Source organism: Phragmites australis, chromosome 11 (assembly GCF_958298935.1).
Source record: "Phragmites australis chromosome 11, lpPhrAust1.1, whole genome shotgun sequence".
NCBI classification, from domain to species: domain Eukaryota; kingdom Viridiplantae; phylum Streptophyta; class Magnoliopsida; order Poales; family Poaceae; genus Phragmites; species Phragmites australis.
Window position 1 is genome coordinate 8,054,193 of NC_084931.1, and position 22,169 is coordinate 8,076,361.

Sequence of the window (22,169 nt, forward strand, 5' to 3'; positions counted from 1 at the left end):
TGAGCAAAAACCACGAGAACATTGCCAGGATTGTAAAAACATGTGCAAACAAATGAAAAGAAGACATATACTGTCACAAACTTGATACATGGGACTGTTGAGCACATATTTCTTGTAGCTAAACCAGAGAGGAAAAAAGATGATCCACAAAATTTGTATGTGTTAAGCTAGCTACTACCATATTAAGCTAGCGTGGCCTGGAGACGAAGGTCATATTAAGCTAGCTACTACCGTACAAAAATATCTCACTCTATTCGCTTGGCATCGATATGCAACCAATCTCACATGTATGTACTTGCAAGGTACAGATCAGATCCAATCATCCTACGAATTTGACAAAGAAAAACAGTTAGATTTATATCCTAAAAGAGCTCAATTACAAACAATTTGTAGCTCGTGTTTATGAAAAAAGCACCATTTTTTACATCAAACATGTACTACCCCATACTCCATAACTTGAGAAGCAAATTGACTATGTAACAATACAATTTTGTAGCAATTGGCAGCCCTCCAACGAATTCAGAATGGTAGCGTCCCACTCCCACCCAAGCTCATACCAACTAACCAGACAATAGGATCAACTCTTCAGCTGGGAGTAGGTAATTCAGTTCAAATACACATTTAAATTCTGTGTGACACATGGTTTATCTGATTTGACATAGCTAGCTTCCTAGTTCTAAACAATTCTTGCGATCTATATGATGGAAAAAAATCTAGCAAAGCAAAAAATCATGATACAATTTCTGGTCGCATTTTGCATGTGCAAATACTCATTCCTATCACCAATCACCCCAAATACAAGCATCAACATATACTCCATTACAGATATTGGAACAAACATGGCTTCATGTTAAGATATTGCATAGAAAGGATTAAACACGTATCATAAACATTACAGATGCAATCATTTGAACTATGCAACCGATCATCATCCAACCTCCCATCTCAAGAGTTGTTGGGGGAAAATAGACCAGTTTGAGGATAATAGTTGCCGGTCGCTATCAAAGGTCCCTCCAGAGCCTTCAGCCTCCAGACTCGGCAGGAGGCCCCATCCCTGGAGGCTACAAGTCCCTTCGGACCACCTCTCTAGCTCATACGTGGCCTTCCAAAGACTTGGAGCTATAGCAAGTACCCTCGGAGCCTTTGGCCTCCAAACTCACTAGGAGGCCTTATCCCCAGGGGCTGCGGACCCCTTCGGGCTGCCTCTCCGGTGCCCATGTGACCTTCCAAAGTCTAAAGGCGCGACTGGCCTCCGGAGATAATATCGGGGAAGAAAGGACACCCCCTCTCTACCACCAACCTGACGCGAGGTGACGGATGATAAACGCCAGTGCAAGTGGTGCTTATCCTGACACCCCAACACGATGCAAGTCGTCCTGAACGCCCCCAGCAGAACTGCACCGGGACATAATTGGCAGCCGGCTCACCCCTCAAGGGGCAAGCACCAACATAGTTACCATGGTAGATATTTATCTTTTATGTAGGGTAAAAGGTAGTTATCCAGGATAAGGTCTAATAATTCGGCCAGGTCCTAGATATTTGTATATCGTGATAACTTGTACACTAAGCTACGTACTGCCTTATAAATAGGGGGTCGTGGTCACCTGGAAGAAGGAGGAAAAAAAGAAGACATGCTCAATATAGCATGGAGGAGCATAATCGCAGAGTTTTTCCTGTGATACTCCCCCTTAGCCCAGTCTGTATCTTTACAACTAATACATTCGAGTTGTTCCTTCCTCTCAAACTTCGTTTTCAAGCTTGAGTCTCCTCCTTAGAAGAAACTCTCGCCGTACTTGCTGGGGCAAGACGAACTCTTGCTCCAACAGTGGCGCCGTCCATGGGGATATTGAACACAGAAGTGCTAAGAGATGTAGGAATCCACAAGAAAAACCACCTACGCGCTAGCCGCCATATCCACCGTTACAACCATGCAACCATACGCATGGCCGTCTCAGCCATGCGCATCACGTATACCCTCTAGCTGCCATATGGGACGGCGCTCCTACGGCGTTGACCAACACAGAACCTTGGGTCGGTACGGAAACTCTAGATGGCATGGAGCCCTTCCAGCCTCTACATGGTGAAGACCTCACTGCACCAGAAGAGGTCGCAGTGGTGGTCGCAACCAAGCAGGCTGCCTTCTAGTGGTTCTGGGCGGTCGAACCCCAGAATGTCCCTGCCTGGACTTGGTCCCAGGGTATCTCCTTTGAAAACACCTGGGACGCCCTAGCCGAGACTACACCTTTGGAGAACCTATACACCCAGCGTCCTCCTCGCCGCCCCCCCCCCCCAAGCAGAAGAAGGTTCCGAAGAGGCGCAATGCCCCGGAGTGCGCAGACCCCGATTGCGCCTCCAATGCAGCCCTCGAGACGCTAATCGCAAGCGGGGAACCCTAAGTCCACCTAGTCCGGGAAGGCGTCGTTGGAGCCACTCCAGCTCTGAAAACCAGTTTGCCAGACGACCCTGACGGTCTCCCCAAAGAAAAGGAGGCCGTGGGGAAACCATAGCCTCCAGAGCACGCGTCCCCCGCCAGCGACCTCAACGTCGACCACAAGCTCTGGTACCCCCGTAGGCATACTGGTGCATCCTACACAGACCAGGGCGCGGCCACAATGCCAACAATTGCCGTACCCTCACAACCTTCCGGGAGGAGTACCTCGAAAGACAAGCAGGATACCTAGCTATAGAAGGAAACAGCGAAGGACGGCAAAAGAGTCGGAAGCCTAGGGGAAACTCCCGAGCATATCCCTGGCCCTCCGACCCCGCTCGATCACCACCAACTCCGCTACCTACGGTGCAATACCCCAGCGGCGAGGACTGAGTCATACAGCGGAAAACTCCAGTGGCGAGGACTGAGTCAAGCACGCCGTCGCTAGGCTCCAGGCGGATTACCCCCGGAGCCAGGCAGCGGGTAAGGGCCAAGGGGGTCAAGGACCACCTCTACTGACTGGACATCGGCTTCGTATCCGACACACCATCGCCAGGTTCCAAACGGATTACCTCCCAAGCCAAGCAGCGGCTAAGGGCCGAGGGGGTCGAGGACCATCTCTCCTGGCCTAGTTGTAGGCCTCGAGCCTTTCAAGCCTCATAACAAAGGCTTTACTCTAGCAAAGGTACGCCCATTGTTACCTATAGATGGTTTACCTAGTTGGTCTATCTTTAGTACAGTACGATAAAAAATATGTTGGAGACCTCCAACCTTACTGCTAGAAGCTTTACAACAGATAGCCATTAGGTAGGATGGTAGGTCTAGATTATGTCCCTGTTTAGCACTAAGCAGTAGAACTTAAGTTACATCTTCTTTTGACATGAGTTATGAGCATCCAATTTAGCTATATCTTATACTGCAATTAGCTACTTACTACCAACAGTAGACTGCAAAACTTAACTAGTAACGTAACCATGCAAAACCCACGCCTGCAGTTGCATCGCATGCCTAGATCACCCAGAGGACAGATTTTGCCAGGGTGTCCTGAAAGGAATTGCATAGCCTCGATAGTGTCGAAGCCACGCCCCGGGGGATGTCCCCGGGGCGGTGATGCGGTGCTCTAAGGAATGCTATCACAAGGAATCCTCATTGCATGACATGCCTGCACACCGTGGGCACAGCAGGCCTAGGTCACTGTGAAAGCATCAAGCCTAGGTTTCCTGGAAGGCGTTGTATAGCCTCGATAGTGTGTAGATGCCAATTATCAAGAGACTTCCTTGGTAATATAGTTGCGGCGCCCCCGACAGATTTCTTCGGGAGGCGTGACACACCCACGCACCTCTAGGTATTGCTTGCCTAAACCTAAAGTCACTTGAAAAGGTTTCCCGGAGGGTAGGCTTTGCCATGGTAGGCAGTGGAGCCCACACACCTGCAGCAGCACAGCATGCCTAGGCCACCCAGAGGGCAGATTATGCCAGGGTATCCTGGAAGGCATTGCACAGCCTCGGTAGTGTGGACGCCGCATATCAAGGGATTACCTTGATGTGAGGATGCGGTGCTCTGAGGAATACTATTGCAAGGAATCCTCGTTGCACGACATGCTTATATACCACAAGCGCAGCGGGCATAGGTCACCGCGAGGGCATCAAGCCTAGGTTTCCTGGAAGGCATTGCACAGCTTCGGTCATATAAATGCCACGCGCCAGGGCACACCCTTGGTGGACAGTGTTGCGATGCAACCGGGGTGTTTCCTCGGGAGTACGACGAGCCTACACACCGTGGGCGTAACATGTCTAGGTTTCCTAGAAGGTATTGTGTAACCCTGATAGTGTGTAGAGCCTTCGGTGTTAATACATGCCGAAGGGGATACAAAACCTCCGCCAGAAACGGAGAGTCTTACAAAAGGATACAAAACATCTGGCAAAAATGGAGAGTCTTACAAAAGGATACAAAACCTCTAGTAAAAACGGAGAGTCTTAAAAAATGATACAAAACCTCCGGTGAAAACGGAGAGTTTTACAAAAGGATACAAAACCTCCAGCGAAAATGGAGAGTCTTACAAAAGGATACAAAACCTCCAGCAAAAACTGGAGAGTCTTACAAAAGGATACAAAACCTCCGGCAAAAACGGAGAGTCTTGAAAAAGGATACAAACCTCCAGCAAAAACGGAGAGTCTTACAAAGGATTACAAAACCTCCAACAAAAACGAAGAGCTCCTTACAAAATCTTCGGCAAAAATGGACACTCATACCAAACCTTCAACAAAAGCGGAGAGTCCTACCAAACCCTCAGCAAAAATGGAGAGCCCTTTACAAGACTTCCAAAAACCTCCACAAGGCGGAGCGTCTTACAAAAACCTTCGCCAAACAGTCTTGCAAAAGCTCTAGTAAAAACGGAGAGACTTCCAAAAATCTCCACGAGGCGGAGCATCTTACAAAAACTTCCACCAAACAGTCTTGCAAAAGCTCCAGCAAAAACGGAGAGACTTCCAAAAACCTCCGCGAGGCGAAGTGTCTTACAAAAACCTCCACCAAACAGTCTTGCAAAAGCTCCAAAAAAGACGGAGAGACTTCCGAAAACCTCCGTGAGGTGGAGTGTCTTACAAAAATCTCCACCAAATAGTCTCACAAAATCTCCACTAGATGGAGAGGCTCCAAAAAACCTATCGGACAAAACCCCATGGCATCTTGAAGGCAAACGGCTCCTTATCGGAAGGATGCGAAGCCCACTAGCCCCCGACAGGCACAACCAATAGACCGAAGAGGTATGGCCCGCATGACTCAGACACATATGGTAACAGTATGTATCCCCCACCGGTTCTTGTAGGAGCCGGGCAGCGGCTAAGGGTTGAGGGGGTCGAGGACTACATCTCCCGACTGGCCTTCGTCGTCGCCTCCAACACACCGTCACCAGGTTCCGAGCGGAATACCTCCGGAGCCGGGCCGTGGCTAAGGGCCGAGGGGGTCAAGGACCACATCTCCCGTCTGGCCTTTAGCTTAGCCTCTGACACGCCATCGCCAGGCTCCAGGCGGATTACCTCCGGAGTTGAGCAGTGGCTAAGGGCCGAGGGGGTCGAGGACCACCTCTCCCGACTGGCCTTCGTTGTCGCCTCCAACACGCCATCGCCAGGCTCCGGGCAGATTACCTCCGGTGCTGGGCCACAGCTAAGGGCCGAGGGGGTCGAGGACCACCTCTCTCGTCTGGACTTCAGCTTTTCCTTAGACATGCCATCGCCAGACTCCGGACGGATTACCTCCGAGCCAGGCAGCAGCTAAGGGCTGAGGGGGTCGAGGACCACCTCTCCCGACTGGCCTTCGCTGTCGCCTCCAACACACCGTCCCCAAGCTCCAGGCGGATTACCTCCAGAGCTAGGCCGCGGCTAAGGGCCGAGGGGGTCGAGGACCACCTCTCCAGTCTGGCCTTCGGCTTCGCCTCCGACACGCTATCGTCAAGCTCCGGGAAGATTACCTCTAGAGCTGGGTCACGGCTAAGGGTCGAGGGGGTCGAGCATCACCTCTCCCGACTGGCCTTCGCTTTCGTGTCCAACATATTGTCACCAGACTCCCAGCGGATTACCTCCAGAGCCGGGTTGCGGCTAAGGGCCAAGGGGGTAGAGGACCACCTCTCCCATCTAGCCTTCAACTTCGCTTCTGACACGCCTTCGTCAGGCTCTCAACGGATTACCTCCAAAGCCAGGCTGCGGCTAAGGGCCGAGGGGTTCGAGGATCACCTCTCCTGTCAGGCCTTCGGCTTCGCCTCTGACGCACTGTCACCAAGCTCTGGGCGGATTACGTCCAGAGCCGGGCAGTAGCTAAGGGCCGAGGGGGTCGATGACCACCTCTCCCGACTGGCGTTCAACTTCGCCTCCAACACGCCATCTCCAGGCCTCGGGGGAATTACCTTTAGAGCCATCCAGCAGCTAAAAGGGTCGAATACCAGCTTCGGATCGTGTCTCCCAAGGTCCCAGATGGGCTTCGCTAGATCGGAAATCTAGAACAAATTTGGAAGAAAGACCTACCAGCACCAAACCCGAGGAGCACGCAGTAACCAAAAACAATGAGGTCGCCACTGCTTCACCTGGACCTCCTTAGTTACCCTACGTATCTACCACCGCCAGATTCCCGAAGCCACCTATCCTCTGGAAGGAATGAAACTGGTGATGGTCTACGCGCAGGTTCGGCACATCGATCGTCCAAAAAACTAGCCATCGCTTATGAAGGGGACAAAGAGAAGCGACTCAAAGGCACAAAAGCATACAGACACGCGGTCCCCTGCTCGAAGGACCCCCTCACACTTCGGCCCAAAAAGAGATATAATCGCCCCCAAGGGTCCAAATTATATTATTAAACAAATCATGCATTCGGAGGACGTGTACAAAGAAGCAAACAATACAAAGGCCGCTGCAGGGGAGGCAAACTCCAAGAGAGCAAACCAGGGGGAGAAAGAGTGCAAGGTGGGCAAAGACAACTATGACCCGCGGCAGGGCCATAGTCGGACGACAGAACAGGGCTGCCCGCGAAGCACCCCCGAAAGCCACGTTCGCCTCCTACAGATCCCGGCAGGGGCCACGCATCGAGCGGCATATACACCTCATCTTCAGCCTATTGCCAAAGAAGCTGATGCAATAGCTGACCCCCGAGCTGTCAGAAGACGAGGAAGAAACCGAAGGAGCCACTGTTGGGTCCTCCTCCCGCTTCTTCCCAGCCCTCACCATCGAAGTCCGCTCCTCCTCGTCACTCTCCTTCCGCAGGAGATCCCAGTTGATCCCCGCATCATCGTCAGAAATATCGATGATCTCGATAGGCATGGTCTCTCGAATCGGGGGTTGAGCATGGGCAACAGGCAGCTGTCCGCCCTGTAGTGACGAAAGCTGGACGGCCACCAGTGTCACCACCGATGGCCGAAACGGCCTATCCCCAGTAGAAGAAGTCAAGATCATCGATGTTTCCAAACACGATGAGGAGGAAGATGATGCCATATTCAGAGATAAGTTAAGTGTTCGCTCGTGGGGCAGTGATAGATCCAGCCGGATGACCCCCACTTTATACCCGGGCTGACCGGCCACGTCCGCCCAGGAAGAGAAGTGGAACCAACTCGGCGTTGCTCCGTGGTGTCCCTTATTAATCTCTAGAGGCCCGTGGCCATATGCCAGTCATCCTACACCGACACATGGCAACATCCCACGGCAATGCCTCGTTTTCTCGCACTAATGTCTTGTCACATTAATGACCTAAACCCCTTTCGGTGCCTGCCAGGGGCGTGGGCACAAGACCCTAGACTAACCCACGCATTATTTAGTCAGAAACGCACCAATGACACATCTCATCCTACCGTCCTCAAAAGGGCAAATGTGGGGATCCCCTGATCCCACACACGTGATCCCCCACATTGACAAATTCAAATGACAGGAAGACTCATCACCAAAATAGCCCAAAGAATCTAAATCGGCCTCGGCACGGACCTCAGAGCACATCACCTCCATCGATGTCTCTCCAACCCCGAGTCCCAATACCATATACTCCAACTCTAACAAGCTCTGGAATGTACCTCCTCTACTGGACGTCTTCAGTCTTCCACTCTGACTTCGACGTCGGCTGCACCTCTGACCTCAACATAAACCCAAGGTGTGCCACCATCACCAATGCACCATCAGCATTGAGCTTCACCAACAACGCCTGCAGTTCCCGCCGAAAAACTCCTCAGAGATAGGGAATGGCCTTCGAACATTCTTTTTACAAACCCAAGGTAGAGTTGGTTTTCCTCTACATCCGCTCACCCATCCAAACATCGAGGCCAGAGAATGAGGGTGTACTGTTGGGGGGAAATAGACCAGCATGAGGATAATAGTTGCCGGTCACTATCAAAGGTTCGTCCAGAGCCTTCGGCCTCCAGACTCGGCAGGAGGCCCATCCCCGGAGGTTGCAAGTCCCTTCAGACCACCTCTCTGGCTCATACGTGGCCTTCTAAAGACTCGGAGCTACATCAAGTACCCCCAGAGCCTTCAGCCTCCGAACTCAATTGGAGGTCTTATCCCCAGGGGCTGCGACCCCTTCGGGCCACCCCTCCGGTGCCCATGTGGCCTTCCAAAGCCTAAAGGTATGACCAGCCTCCGAAGATAATATCAGGGAAAAAAGGACACCCCCCTCTCTGCCATCGACCTAATGCGAGGTGATGGGTGATAAATACCGGTGCAAGTGGTGCTTATCCTGACATCCCAACATGATGCAAGTCGTCTTGACACCCCCGACAGAGCAGTGTCGGGCCGTAATTGGTAGCCAGCTCACCCCTCAGGGGGTAAGCACCAATATAGTTACCACGGTAGATATTAATCTTCTATGTAGGGTAAAAGGTAGTTGCCAGGTCCTAGATATTTGTACATCGTGATAACTTGTACACTAAGCTACGTACTACCTTATATATAGGGGGTCGTGGTCACCTGGAAGGAGGAAAAAAAGAAGACATGCTCAACACAGCACAGAGGAGCATAATCGTAGAGTTTTTCCTGTGATACTCCCCCTTAGCCTAGTCTATATCTTTACAATCAATACATTCGTGGCGTTCCTTCCTCTCAAATTTTATCTCCAAGCTTGAGTCTCCTCCTTAGAAGAAACACCCGTCGTACTTGCTGGGGCAAGACGAACTCTTGCTCCAACAAGAGTGAACCATGAAGAGCAAATAGATTAACTGCACAATGAGCCTTGCAAATAAAAACTAAAACATAGGACCAAAAGAAAATTGACAGTGCAAAGGGCCACATAGAAGATTAGGCTTAATCCACATGAAAGTTTCAGATATATGCTTGTCTTGTTTCTCAGTAATCATAGGCTTAGTAACATGTCAGGAACAAAGGGCAGTACAAGTGCTTGCTACCCTATGATCAAACTAAGACAAAAAGAGATAAAATAAATGCAGTACAAAAAGTTGAAAGTTGAAACTAGAACCTTAGTTCATAACATGCCAACATCAAAAAACATATTAGTACTTTGCTGAATTTCATATACATGTGTACCTCGGCAGAGATTAGAAATTGACATGAACCCTCAAAGGGACTAAGAATTTTTTTGTTATTGTATCTATGCAAAGATCAGGAAGTAGTTGGCTTGAGACTTTGCTGAATAGCCATTCTAATGCCTGATCAAATGGTGAAATTTTCTCTATGAGAGATAGAAGAGAAAATATTTCAACTATTTTTAGCACTCTTGATAAATTGTATAGTATGGATTGGCTCACCAGTGCAGAAAAAAATGAATGCACTGCTGCATTTGGATTGAAGTGGATGCTAAATCAGCAAAAAAAAATGAATGCATTGATGCACTTGGAAGGCTCAAAATTCTGCAAGAATATTTAAAAGTATAATAACAAAGAAACTTAATTAACATAAATTTGGCAACTTAGTTAAAGTAGGCACACATATTCGCTTGAGCTTCCCGGACTGCATGTCTGCATCTACAAGTAATGTTTATTAACGAATTATTTTGTTTATGTATTTAAACAAGAAAGCATGCCTGCATAAGTTCTACCAATAGAGGTCTTTTTAAATTCACTTAAAACAAAAGGTGCGATGTTTTTATTCTATTGCATGCATAACCATTGTGACATTACCAAAGATAGAAAGGAGTAGGATGTACAGAAGTTAAGGATAAAACATTATATATTCACTACTTACATACTCTAAATTTCTTAGTTGCACACTGAAAATGCATGCAGAATATCAGTCCATTAGCCATAACTTTGATTTCAACCAAAGCACTAGTAAAGGTTTGAGAAACTGAATCCTATTATTGACCAACAACATTGTGCCTATCTGCTTAAAAGAAATCACCTACAGATTTAAGCACTAGATACATATGTGGGAAAGCACAATGACAAGCATTTCTTGTGGTATTCCACTATTAGTGCAAAATTCTTAAACCTTGCTGTAAAATCAGCATCTGAAGTAATAGCATCTACCAATATGCATCCACAGGTCAGACATGCAAGCCTATATGGCAATCCCCTGTTCTAGTCAAGCTAGGGTTCCTTACCTCCACGGGAAATCGGTGCCAAGTCCAAACAGATCCCCACTCCACGCTGACCCACCCAACACCAGTAGAGGCGGTGGAGGGGGAAGGGGACGGCGATGACTACGGGGAGGGAGTGCTTTCAGCGTCCGATTGTGGGGTAGCGTGTCAAGGAGGAGTCGGCATGTCGTGAGGAGGAGCGGCAGCGCGTCGTGGAGGAGTGGACGCGTCGGGAGGAGGAGCGGTGGCGCGTCGGGGAGGAGTCAGCACATCAGGAGGAGGAGGAGCGACGTGTTTGGAGGAGGCGCGGTGTGTTGGGAGGAGTAGCGATGCTTCGGTAGAGCACAGAGGAGCGGTGGCAGGCTGAAATGCTGAATGGAGTGAACGAGGAGAGCAGCTAAGTATTGGATATATATGTAGCAAAAGCATCAGTGTCGGTTCTAGTTGCTAACCGACACTACTACACGTATCAGTGTCGATTCTAGTTGCTAACCGACACTGATAAACATATCAGTGTCGGTTCTATTTACTAACCGACATTGATATGTGGAGTATCAATGCCGGTTACTACCTAGAACTGACACTGATAAATATTTTTAACCTGGAAATATTCCTCTATTGTTAAATTCGGCTGAAAACTTGAAAAATTCATAGAAAAATGATTAGAGTTAAGAAAAATATGAAACCAAATTTTTTTTGAGTTTGTATTACTATCGCCTACATGAAAAAAATACTTGCATACATGAAATGTGCATTGAATTATCTTTATTTCATTAATAAGTCTATAATTTGTTAATTTTGTAATGAAATTATGAAATATCCATATCAAAAAAACATGTGAAATCAATTATGTTAAACTTAATTTTTCATACTTTTTACATGAAAATTAACGTTAACAACTGATTTTTGGTTAACTTTGTGATTTAGCTCTTCATTTGATTTTCTCCTTTTAATCCAATTTGAATTCTATCCAATTCACATAAGTTTGATTGCATGGTGCGGCACTCAGATCCGAACTGTCAAAAAGTTACTCTTCACCATACATGTCCTCAATACAAATTAAACCTTATTCTAAATTTCTACAAATTTCACTAAATATATGAAAGCTACTTCCAATAAACGATTAATGCTTCATTATGGTTGTGGCGTATGTAGGTAGCTTCCTTATTGTCATCAATGTGAGGAAGTTCGTTATTCTCTCCAAAAGGAGATAGGTCATAAAATTTGTCGCAGTCTTCTTCGCTGAGAACATTCTCAACACCAATAATCTTTTTTTTTCCTTGAAGAACCATGTGATGCTCCTCCTTGATAGCCGGGTCTAGGTTCTGTACATAGAAGACGTGTGCAACATCCTTTTCAAGCATGAATGGTTGTTCTCTGTATCTAACGAGTTTGAGGTCCACGGTAGTCATACCGTATTTATCGACCTTGACTCCCCTTGGGAGCCTGACCTATTGGCACCGAAACAGAGGGACCATCAACTCGCCATATTCAAGCTCCTAAATCTCCTCTATGAATCCATAGTAGGTCTCCCTGTTACCAGCGCAGTCATAGGCATCAATACGGACATAGCTATTTTGGTTAGTGCTCTTGTTGTCTTGTGCTCTCATATAAAATGTATAGTCGTTAACCTCGTATGTTTGGAATGTGCGAATCATAGTTGACAGGCCATTAGTCAGTAGTTCCAACAAAGCATCATCAATATCCCTACCCATTATGTGTTGACGTAACCAATTACCAAAATTATCTTTGTGCTCTCTTGCAATCCAATCATCTGACTTCGTTGGATTTGTGGAGCGTAGCATGCTCATGTCCATATTGACATATGGGCTCACCACAAGTGGTTGTTGCAGAACTGCAAAGTATGTTTGAGTGAATGAAACACAATGTTTGATATGGATTGAAGTATTACTTATCATCCCTTTCCCCTTTATCCTCCCTCATAGAGAGATATAGGCATACCAATCGTATTCAATTTTATGTAGTCAATGCAAAACTCAATGACCTCCTCCGTACTCCACCTTTGGGCAATGCAACCATCCAAGCGACCTAGGTTACGAACATATTTCTTCAGAACCCCCATGAACCTTTCAAAGGGATATAGCTAATGCAGAAATACGGGGCTAAGGCTCCTTATCTCACCCACAATGTGAACAATTAGATAGGCATTATATCAAAAAAATATCGGAGGAAAATAGTCTCAAACTGATATATAGTATGGACCACATCTTCCTACAGTTTTGCTAGTTTATTCGAATCAATGATGTTCTATGAAATTGCGTTGAAGAACAAACACAACTTTATGATTAGGTCTCGGACCTTATCGGCGGAATACCTCTAATTGCAACTGGAAGCATCTGCGTCATCATCACATGACAATCATGAGACTTCATGCCAACTAACTTCTTATCTTTCATGTTTACCAAGCTCCTGATGTTGGAAGAGTAACCATTCAGAAGTTCGACATCACATAAGCAACCACACAAGCGGATCTTCTCTTCCCTGCTCATAGTGTAGCAAGCTATGGAAAGTTTCTTTTTGCCGTTATCTAATTGTATGTAGTGTAGGTCCTTCTTGAGGTTCAGTTCTTCCAGGTCCAGTCGTGCATTTAGTGTATCTTTTGTTTTAACGAATATGTCTTAGGTACCAATCAAGCTATTAGGTACCAATCAAGCTATCAAACACATTCTTCTTCATATGCATGATGTTGATTGTGTGTCAGACCATAAGATACTTCCAAAATGGCAGCAAGCAAAATATTGATATCTTTTTCCACATAGGAGCATGTTACCCAGCCGGAATTTTTGTACTGCCTGGCCCATTTCTAAGTACAACTCTAAGTATCTTTACCATCTTAAATACCTATTCTCCAATACGAAACTTTGGAGCTTGATGATGCTCCATTGTCCTATCAAAAGCTCTTTTATTCTTGCGGTATGGGTGATCTGGATGAAGGAACCTCTAATGACCCATGAAGATCATTTTTTGACTGTTCCACTACATAAAAAAAGCTCAAAAGTAACGGGTCATAATCGCCATGGGTGACAGGTCATGTACCAGTCACCCTGAATTTGTCACTGATGACCAATTATAAGTGACGGGTAAGCACCCATCACCAATAAGGTCATTGGTGATGGGTCAAAACTTAGCCTGTCACTAATGAATGTAATAAGTGACGGTTCATAACTGTGACCCTCACTTATTACAAGTCATAAGTGATGGGTCACAGTTATGACCCGCCACTTATGACTGATGAAAGGTTTTCACGCTTTTAGGACACGAAAAAATTTAAAAATATATGTTTTTTCACCTAAGCCAACCGAATTCAAGGCTATCACCATTGGCCACATGTCCCTTGCTATTTTTCAAGCTGTTTTTATAGTGTGCGTTCTATGGGAATCAAACACGCGACATACCCTCGCGAGCGTAGCGGCCTTACCACCTCACTCTCGCATGCGTTCTGAAGGGAGCAGGATATTTTATCCTTTTAACCTTTTTCATGAAGGTCATAAGTGATGGGTTCTAACTGTGACACGTCACTTACAATTTGTAATAAGTGATGGTCATATTTATGACCCGTCACTAATGTTCATTGTAAAATAGATACACAAAACAGTTGACCCGGAGTGCCTTGGTTAAATGGGTATAACTTTTGTATATGGACTTCGATTTTGATGTTTTTTGACTCTACGGATATCTATAGAAAAAGTTGCATCCATTTCTCCCCAACATTGTCAACTTCGGTGAATTTTTCGAGGCCAAAAGTGGCTTGTAAGATTGAGTTCTCACACCTAGAAGTTTATGCATGTTTTCAAAACACGCATTTGTGTCTATAGAAGGCTCCCCTTACATCAAACTTGAGAAGAAATATACAATGGTTCCTATTCTAGTGTTTCTAAGGTGAGAAAATAAGACAAAAATAAAAAAAATGTGAATACACTACTGTAAATCAAATTTCTTTAGAAATGATATTTGTTTTTACCATTTCACTACACATTTTATGGTTTACAAATAAATGTAAATTTTTCTGTTGGATATAGGAAATATACATTGTTCGACAACTATAATATAGTTATTATTTTTAATCAATATAGCAGCTAGATTTATAATTGATATATTATGAAGAATATATTAGATATGTCACAACTACGTAAAAAAATTGAAGAGTTGATGGGCTCTAATGTTTCATCAAACTTATTGACTAATACATCTAATGATTGACTAATTAAGATTCTGTACTCTATTATGTTTCATCAAACTAGTCATTAGTGACACATCAATACTTGACCGGTCACTAATGACTCTCTAGGATGACCCATCACTGTTTAGTTAGTCATTAGTGACAAGTCACAATTTGACCCATCACTTATGAATAGCCTAAGATAACCCGTTACTGATGATGATTCATAAGTGACGAGTCACAACTACGATCCGTCACTTTTAACATAAGTGACAGGTCATATTACGACCCGTCACTAATTTTGTGTCTCCTTTGTCTATTTTTCACGTAGTATTCATCAGCCCCCTCCCCCGTTTCCTACAAGCACTGAACACATCCATTGTACCCTTTTACAGTCTACCCTAATACGTTACCAAGAGCAAGCTAACTTGAGATTGTTATGAACAGCATTATGCGTAGGGTGAAATTTTCATATCTGTACTCATCCCATACCCTTACACCATCTTTCCACAGTACAAAAAGATCTTCAACCAATGGTTTGAGGTACATTGATATCGTTGCGTGGTTGATTCCACCCATTAATCACCAAAGGTATCATAAGGTACTTCCGCTTTATGCACATCCAAGGTGGAAGGTTGTAGATACAGAGAGTAATGGACCAAGTGCTATGAGTACTTCTTGTGTTGCCGAAGGGATTCATCCCATCCGTACTCAACACGAACTTTATATTCCTCACTTGATCTCTGAATTCCTTGTATTTTGAATCGAATCTCCTCCATTGCATGCCATCAGTAGGGTGTCTAAGTATTCCATCTTTCTTGCACTGTTTGTCATGCAATCGCATCAACTCGGTATTCGCTTTATTAGGAAACAATCGTTTCAAACGGGGGATTATAGGGAAATAACAAACCACCTTAACAAGGGGTCTTTTCTTCTTTCTCTTCAACCTCATGCCATTGTTCTGAATATCATCAATGTTCTGTTTGTACCGTGGTGCATTGCAAATGCGACATGCTTCGAAGTCTACATCCTCGTCGTAAAACAACATGCAGTCATTTCCACATGCATAGTATTTTCTCTCCTTCCAATCCCAACGGGCAGACAACCTGCTTGGCATGATACGTATTTTCGGGAAACATGTTCCGCCTTGGAAGCAATTCCCTCAAGAATTCTAACAATTCATTGAAGCCCTTATCAGCTCAACCATTGCTAGCCTTCATTTTCATCAATGTCAGCACCACATGCAACTTGTTGTGCTCATCTTTATAGTTCGGATAAACTGGTGTTTTAGAGTTTTCTACCATACGTTGGAACTTTTGATGTTGTCTTTCACTAGTGAAGTCCCCCTCATCATCGAGCAACATTTGCTCTAAGCATTCTTCATTGTTGCCAACAAAATTATTACCTCCATCGTTCTCGACAAAAGTATCTTCAAATGCTGACATATTGAAGTCTTCGTTAGTCATCATATCGCTGCCTATGTCTTCTTTGACTTTTGGTTTCCCTTCACACCCAACATCTTCAAGTTCACCATGCTCAGTCCAATGGGTATAGTCAGCCTTGAAACCCCTGCGAATCAAGTGTGCACGGATCTGCTCTATGTTTGAAAACTGCTTCTCGTTCTTGCAGTTGACACATGGACAATATATATAGTGATAAGCACACTTCCTTTTTGGCTTATTATACTCTACGGTTGCCCTCAAAAAATCCTCAACGCTAACAAAGAACTCTGGCCCACGATCTTTATACATCCATGACTGGTCCATCTGCAAATCATTATAATTAAATACATTCAATTTATAATCATTAAACAATTCAAAATCTAGAACAAATTCATTGAATTACCTCACATCCTGATTGCTCCCTATTTGAGGGCCCATCTCCTTCTGGTACCTGGGTCAGATCGGGGGACTCGGCTTCTAAAGGTTGTCGTGTCCGATTGCGACCTGTGGGTGGACATGTCATTCCTACAACATAGTATTCCATCAATTGTGTTACATTCGCTACATTGATTAATGAATAGAGGAAATCCATTAGATTATCATTAGATTATTATTTAAATTCAAGACTTTAAAAATATATTCAAACCACATACTAGAATATTGAAGCTAGATTTTAGGGGCATTTGCAAGTACCTCCCTGATTGTTTATTCTTTGCAAGGATGCTACTCGAATAACAATTCTCGTGGTATTTTTACAATTTTTTAATGGTAATAACGGTTCAAGTAGTGGAAAATTTACAATTGTCCGTAGATTTTAATGTACGCACCCAAATCCATTTACATGTGACTTTAATTTACTCCTTAAATCATCTACAATGAAAAAATAGCGATCTTTCTCTAATTTATATCGATATTGGAGCTCTTGCTCATTCCAAAATTCAACACCAAGGAACAATCATCTAAACTCAAATCTAGAGCAATCTAGCAACTAAACCCAACTAAGAATCAAACGTAGATCATCTCTATACATCTAACAATGACAAAGTTCAAACTTTTCCAAAATTATATCTCAATTGCATCTCTAAATCCATAACCATGGAACAAGCACCAACCATCAACCCTAGAGAAATCTACCAAGTAAACCTATCTAAAAAAGAAATATAGATCATATTACTAATCTTAGAGCACTTTACTCCTCCAAATCTTGAATCCTCCAACAGTAAAGATGGCAAAAATAGCTATCGGTGCTGTTCTGGGTAGGCTTGTGGTGCCTCTGGTCATGCTTGGGGCCGAAGGTGGACTTTTTTGCTATTGCACCCCATTAGTTCCAGTTGGTATATGGAAGTGAAATTGATAGACACTATCAGTACCGGTTCCAGCCACAAACCGACACTGATGGTGTCTATCAGTACCAGTTCTTCACTCCTCAGTGGTTGTTCACGTGCAGGAGTTTAAGAACCAGCATTGATACGTTAACAAAAGTGGTTACTATTGAACTGACACTGATGGGACGCTACATATGTGCTGTTCTGTAGTAGTGATGCATCCCGTTAGGGGATGCATGTCCAAACTGGTTTACATATGTAGCCTCTACATGAATATAATCTAGTTGTACATGAATTCTTTCATGTGATTTTAGTGCTAAAGTAAAAGTTCTGCTACATAAGTGCTCCTAGATATGTATACCAGAGGTCTTTCTCATAATAGTTATCATAATTAGTGGAATTTTTAGATTTTGGGTCTTTTTAAAAACTTTTTCTACGTATGGATCTATGAAGAAACAATGTAAAAAAAAATAGATCCTTTTTATGGTGCTAGGATATTTGGCACCATGTTTGAATAGCATAGCGCTATGATAATTGACGATGTGGTAGCTACCACGAATGATCTTCGAAATTCAAAACAGAAGATCGGTAGCACGACAACAAATGACATTGCGACGTGCTATTCAATCACGGCGCTGTGCTATTCAACCATGGCGCTAAAATGTTATGACGCTATGCAAAAAGATCTATTTTTTAGAATTTTTTTTCGAAAGAGTCTATTGATAGAATATGTTTTTAAAAAACTAAAATGTAAAAATTCCACTCATAAGTATAGAACTGATGGTGTTCTAGCTCATTGCATGCGCTACAACCTTCATTATGAGTAAATTGTAAGTATGCACAGGTTTTAAGTTGCACGTCTTATTCATCACCTGCTTATGGGTTGCCATATTTCATAGATCCTTAAAAACTCAAGTTGACAATGGATAGTATTAAACTACTGTATTTGGATCCCTTTAGATTTCGTATATTCTCAGGCATACCTCCTATATATAGAAAAAATTCAGGGGCTTATTTGCAAAATTGGCTACTTTCCCGAATTAAAACAAATAGAAGCTGACTATATAAAGGCTTTGCTGATGTGGTTTGACACATGGGTAGATATTGCTAATGTGGCCAGCTGATGAGGGCGATGACATGGCTCTGGCTACTGACTGGATTAAAGTGGCCACGTGTCATCATGGGATTAGGTTAGCGAAGGGGTATTTTGCTTCTAATCTAGGCCATTGAAGATAGATCGGACGGTCGAGAGAAAAGGGGTAGGGTTGGCCGGCCGACGGCGAAGATCCAAGCTGTTGCGGCGGCTCGAGCACGACGGAGTTTCGCCCAAGCTCGATGAAAAACACGTCGCTGGCCATGGATCACAACAGTGAGCGACGGAGAAGAGAGAGGGGCACACAACGAACTCTTTTGAGGCAGATTTGGACAATGGGAAGACTCATCGAGGCCTAGCGATGATGTACGACAGTGGAGAAGCTCAATGAGTGGCGATGGAGGTCTTCTGGCGGCTGGTGGGTGACAAGGAGGGGTCAGCGGACTTGCCCACGAGCTTGTGAAGCCGAAGGACCAGTCGGTGTGGGTAGGGAAGCTCCAGAGCGGCGACGGGACGAGCTCCAGTGAGGAAGACAATGGCAACGGTGGCGGCTACGGTTAGATGGGATCGGTGGATTGGTTCAGGGAAACAGACAGGGGGGGGGAAGGTGCGTACTTATATAGGGGAGCAAAAATGCGAGGGGGTTTGTTGCGATTCCGTCTCGGAGATGGGCGGCGGCAGCTGGTGTGATTGGCTCGGACTCGAGCGGTGTGGCGCGGGTCAGAGGAGGAAGACGGCGTGAGCCCCACACAACAGAGGGAGAAGGAGGCGACTTCTCGCCATGCGCCAAGAGAGGGTGGAGGCAGTAGCTGCTGCTGGGTCTAGCCTTCGAACGGCCCAGGAAAAAAGCAGGGACGGGCCGAGAAATAGCCTAGGTGTAAGGAAAAGTGGAGCGGGCTCGGCCTAAGAAGAAAATGAAGATGGGCCAGAAAATCAGGGAAAGAAAAAGAAAAGAAAGGGAGTCGGCCCGAAAGAGAAAAATTGAGGTTTTCTTTTGTGAAACATTTTTCAAACTTTTCCAAAATTCTAATCGATGCTCCACGGTGTTTTCAAAAATTATTTCCATACAATAAAAACCTAATGCTTCTATTCCAGCATGAATGCAACACAACAATATAACCTAGATTGATTTTATTTAGAAATTAAACTTTTCTCCTAAGGTTTTCCAACACTGAATTTAACACCTCTAATTCTAACAACAAAATTATTTACTATTTCCAAAAAATTGAAAACTAGGGTGTTACAAGGTTGCACATGGCAAGTTCGTGGATTCTTGCTGAGGTGTGACATTGTATGGTTAGCATCCATTGTTGAGCCACATACTTGCAACTTGAGCCGACCACTGTGTGCACACAGGAACATGAACGCTGATTATGTTGCAAATGTGGTGTACCCAGAGATTGTGAAGAAGACTAGTATGTTCCCATTTAGAGTTATGCATGTTATCAACACAAGATTTAGGTACAAGATTTCGTATGACATTGCATGGAGAGCGAAACAGAAGGTGTTAAAGAAGAGGTTTCGCACATATAAGAACTTGTAGCACAACCTACCATCATTGCTAGAGGTTATTCAGGGTAGGAACTCAGGTACCTGTATTGCTACTTATGATTTTTTCAATCAGGATGGAGATCGAGTTCTTCAACGGGCGTTCTAGTCATTCGGATGTATGATCAAGGCATTCTAGTATTGTTGGCAGTTGATGTGCATGGATGGAATGTTCCTCACAAGCAAATACAGGGGACAGATACTCACAGCTATCAGGGTAGATGGTGAGAACCAAATTGTACCTTTAGCTTTTGCATTCGTCAAACGTGAGTCTATGGATAGTTGGTTGTAGTTCTTGCAGTGGGTTAAGAGGTGTTGTTGGTAATAGGCCTAACGTGTGTGTGCTCCATGATCGTCATGCAAGCTTGTTGAACGCTATCGACACAATGCAGAGTGGTACAGGCGGGGTATTGATGTGGCCAAATTTCCATAGTTATTGGTGCATGCGGCATCTTGGAGCAAACTTCTACAAACAATTCAGGATCAAGAGGTTAATGGATCTTTTTAAGAAGCTATGCAAACAGAACCAAAGGAGGAAGTTTGATACTCTGTGGGAAGAGCTGGATAAACTAACTGGTAGGCACATGGACAAAGTTTTGAAGAAGCCAGTTTTATCAAGGGAGGAGGAGCCCAAGAGTCTAGAGCCTTTACCACTTGAGCCACAAAGTGTGACCAAGAGAAGGAAGGGTGGAAGGAGGGTTAAGTGTTTCTCTAGCTGGATCAGACATGAACCATTAGAGAAATGGGTACTCATTACAGATATCAATGGCTCACATTATGGAATTATGACAACTAACATCGCCGAGGTTTACAATTAGGTAATGAAGGGGACTAGGTCACTGCCATTGGTGGCAATTGTGGAGGGGTCACTCGTGGAATGTAGCAGTATCTCTGAGAGCATTACAACTAGGCCACACTCCATATCGATAACCCGAAAAGGGTGTACACGGAGAAGATAATGTCTTACATGGAAGAGAAGAGCAAGAAGGGCCAATCCCACAGGGTTCATGTTATTGGTAACCATCAACACGTGTTCGAGGTGATGTTGCGTGAGAAGGGCGGACTCGGTATCAAAAGGCATGAAATTACAATGGAATGCAGGTTCTGGCCAGCAGACGGCAAGTGCGAGTGCACATGCAACAAGCCATCACTGATGCATTTGCCGTGCTCTCATGTTCTAGCTTGTTGTGCGAAGGGTATCATAGAGTCAGAGTATTTTGTGTCCCCATACTATCTCAAGGAAGTCGTAGAAAGTACTTGGGCCTGCGAGTTACTTGGGTGGCGGGAGGTAAAGGACTTCACTAATCCGCTAGAATAAGGTTCGTCTTGGATTCCTGATCTAAACAGCAAGGTTGACATAAAGGAGTGACACAAGACTCGATGTATCAGGAATGATATGGATTTAGCTGAGGGAGATCGAGGCTGCAAGGAGTGCCTAGTATGCGAAGGTCCGCATTTGAGGGGGAAGTGCGATAAGTATCTGGTGGACACTCTGGCATCAGGTGAGTAGGTTAGGCATGTCCTGGTACGCAGGTCGAAGAAGAAGAAAAACCCTTCGAATGAGACTCATATTTGAAGCACGGCGTGCATGTTTCCATGTTGTATTATTAATTATATGATATCCTAAGTTTGTAATATTCATCAGACTATGTGTTCCAACTCTTGTAATATTGCCACATTGTTGTATTATACAATATTCGGACAACCTGAGTATGTGTTGTAATATTTAGACCATGTTGTAATATTTGGAACAGGTATTATTCGGACTACCGGATAATCTGACTTTTATACCGTGTTGGACTATGAATTCATTTAAACTTGTATTGTTGTATTTGGGCATATCTCATGTTATTATTTTTGTTAAACAGTTACTGCAGGTATGACGGAGCTTATGTTGATTAATTTGGTGATCGCATTTGAGAGACGGTGTCTTGCTCCACTCTTCACCTTCAGACACTAGAGTGCTACTGGCCCGTAGACTCACACTAGGTACCTAGGTAATTAAATGTTACATACATTCCGTACAAACAAAGGTTGAGGTTTTACTACTTTCTAAATTGTTTGAACTGCAGGTTGACCATAGCCGGTTTGCTACCATTCGCGATACTAGTGTCACCAAGTCGAGATGGTTCTCCTCAGTTCCTGATCGATG

At 44.7% G+C, this 22,169-nt stretch overlaps 1 protein-coding gene across 3 annotated transcripts in view; it reads right to left on the reverse strand.

Annotated features, from left to right (window-relative positions):
• Positions 1 to 266: 266 nt before the first annotated feature.
• Positions 267 to 22,169, reverse strand: part of LOC133884614 (probable calcium-binding protein CML18) — a 31,041-nt gene continuing 9,138 nt past the window's right edge. Inside the window, exons 2-3 of one of the 3 annotated variants that reach the window (XM_062324083.1) lie at positions 16,455 to 16,576; positions 15,808 to 16,375 (exon numbers count right to left, since the gene is read on the reverse strand). In XM_062324083.1, the coding sequence (XP_062180067.1) occupies positions 16,474 to 16,576 (103 nt within the window). In that variant the 3' untranslated portion in view covers positions 15,808 to 16,375; positions 16,455 to 16,473. Of the gene's footprint in view, positions 325 to 15,807; positions 16,376 to 16,454; positions 16,577 to 22,169 lie in introns of those variants that run through there. The other 2 variants (XM_062324084.1, XM_062324088.1) reach the window with 2 other exon arrangements.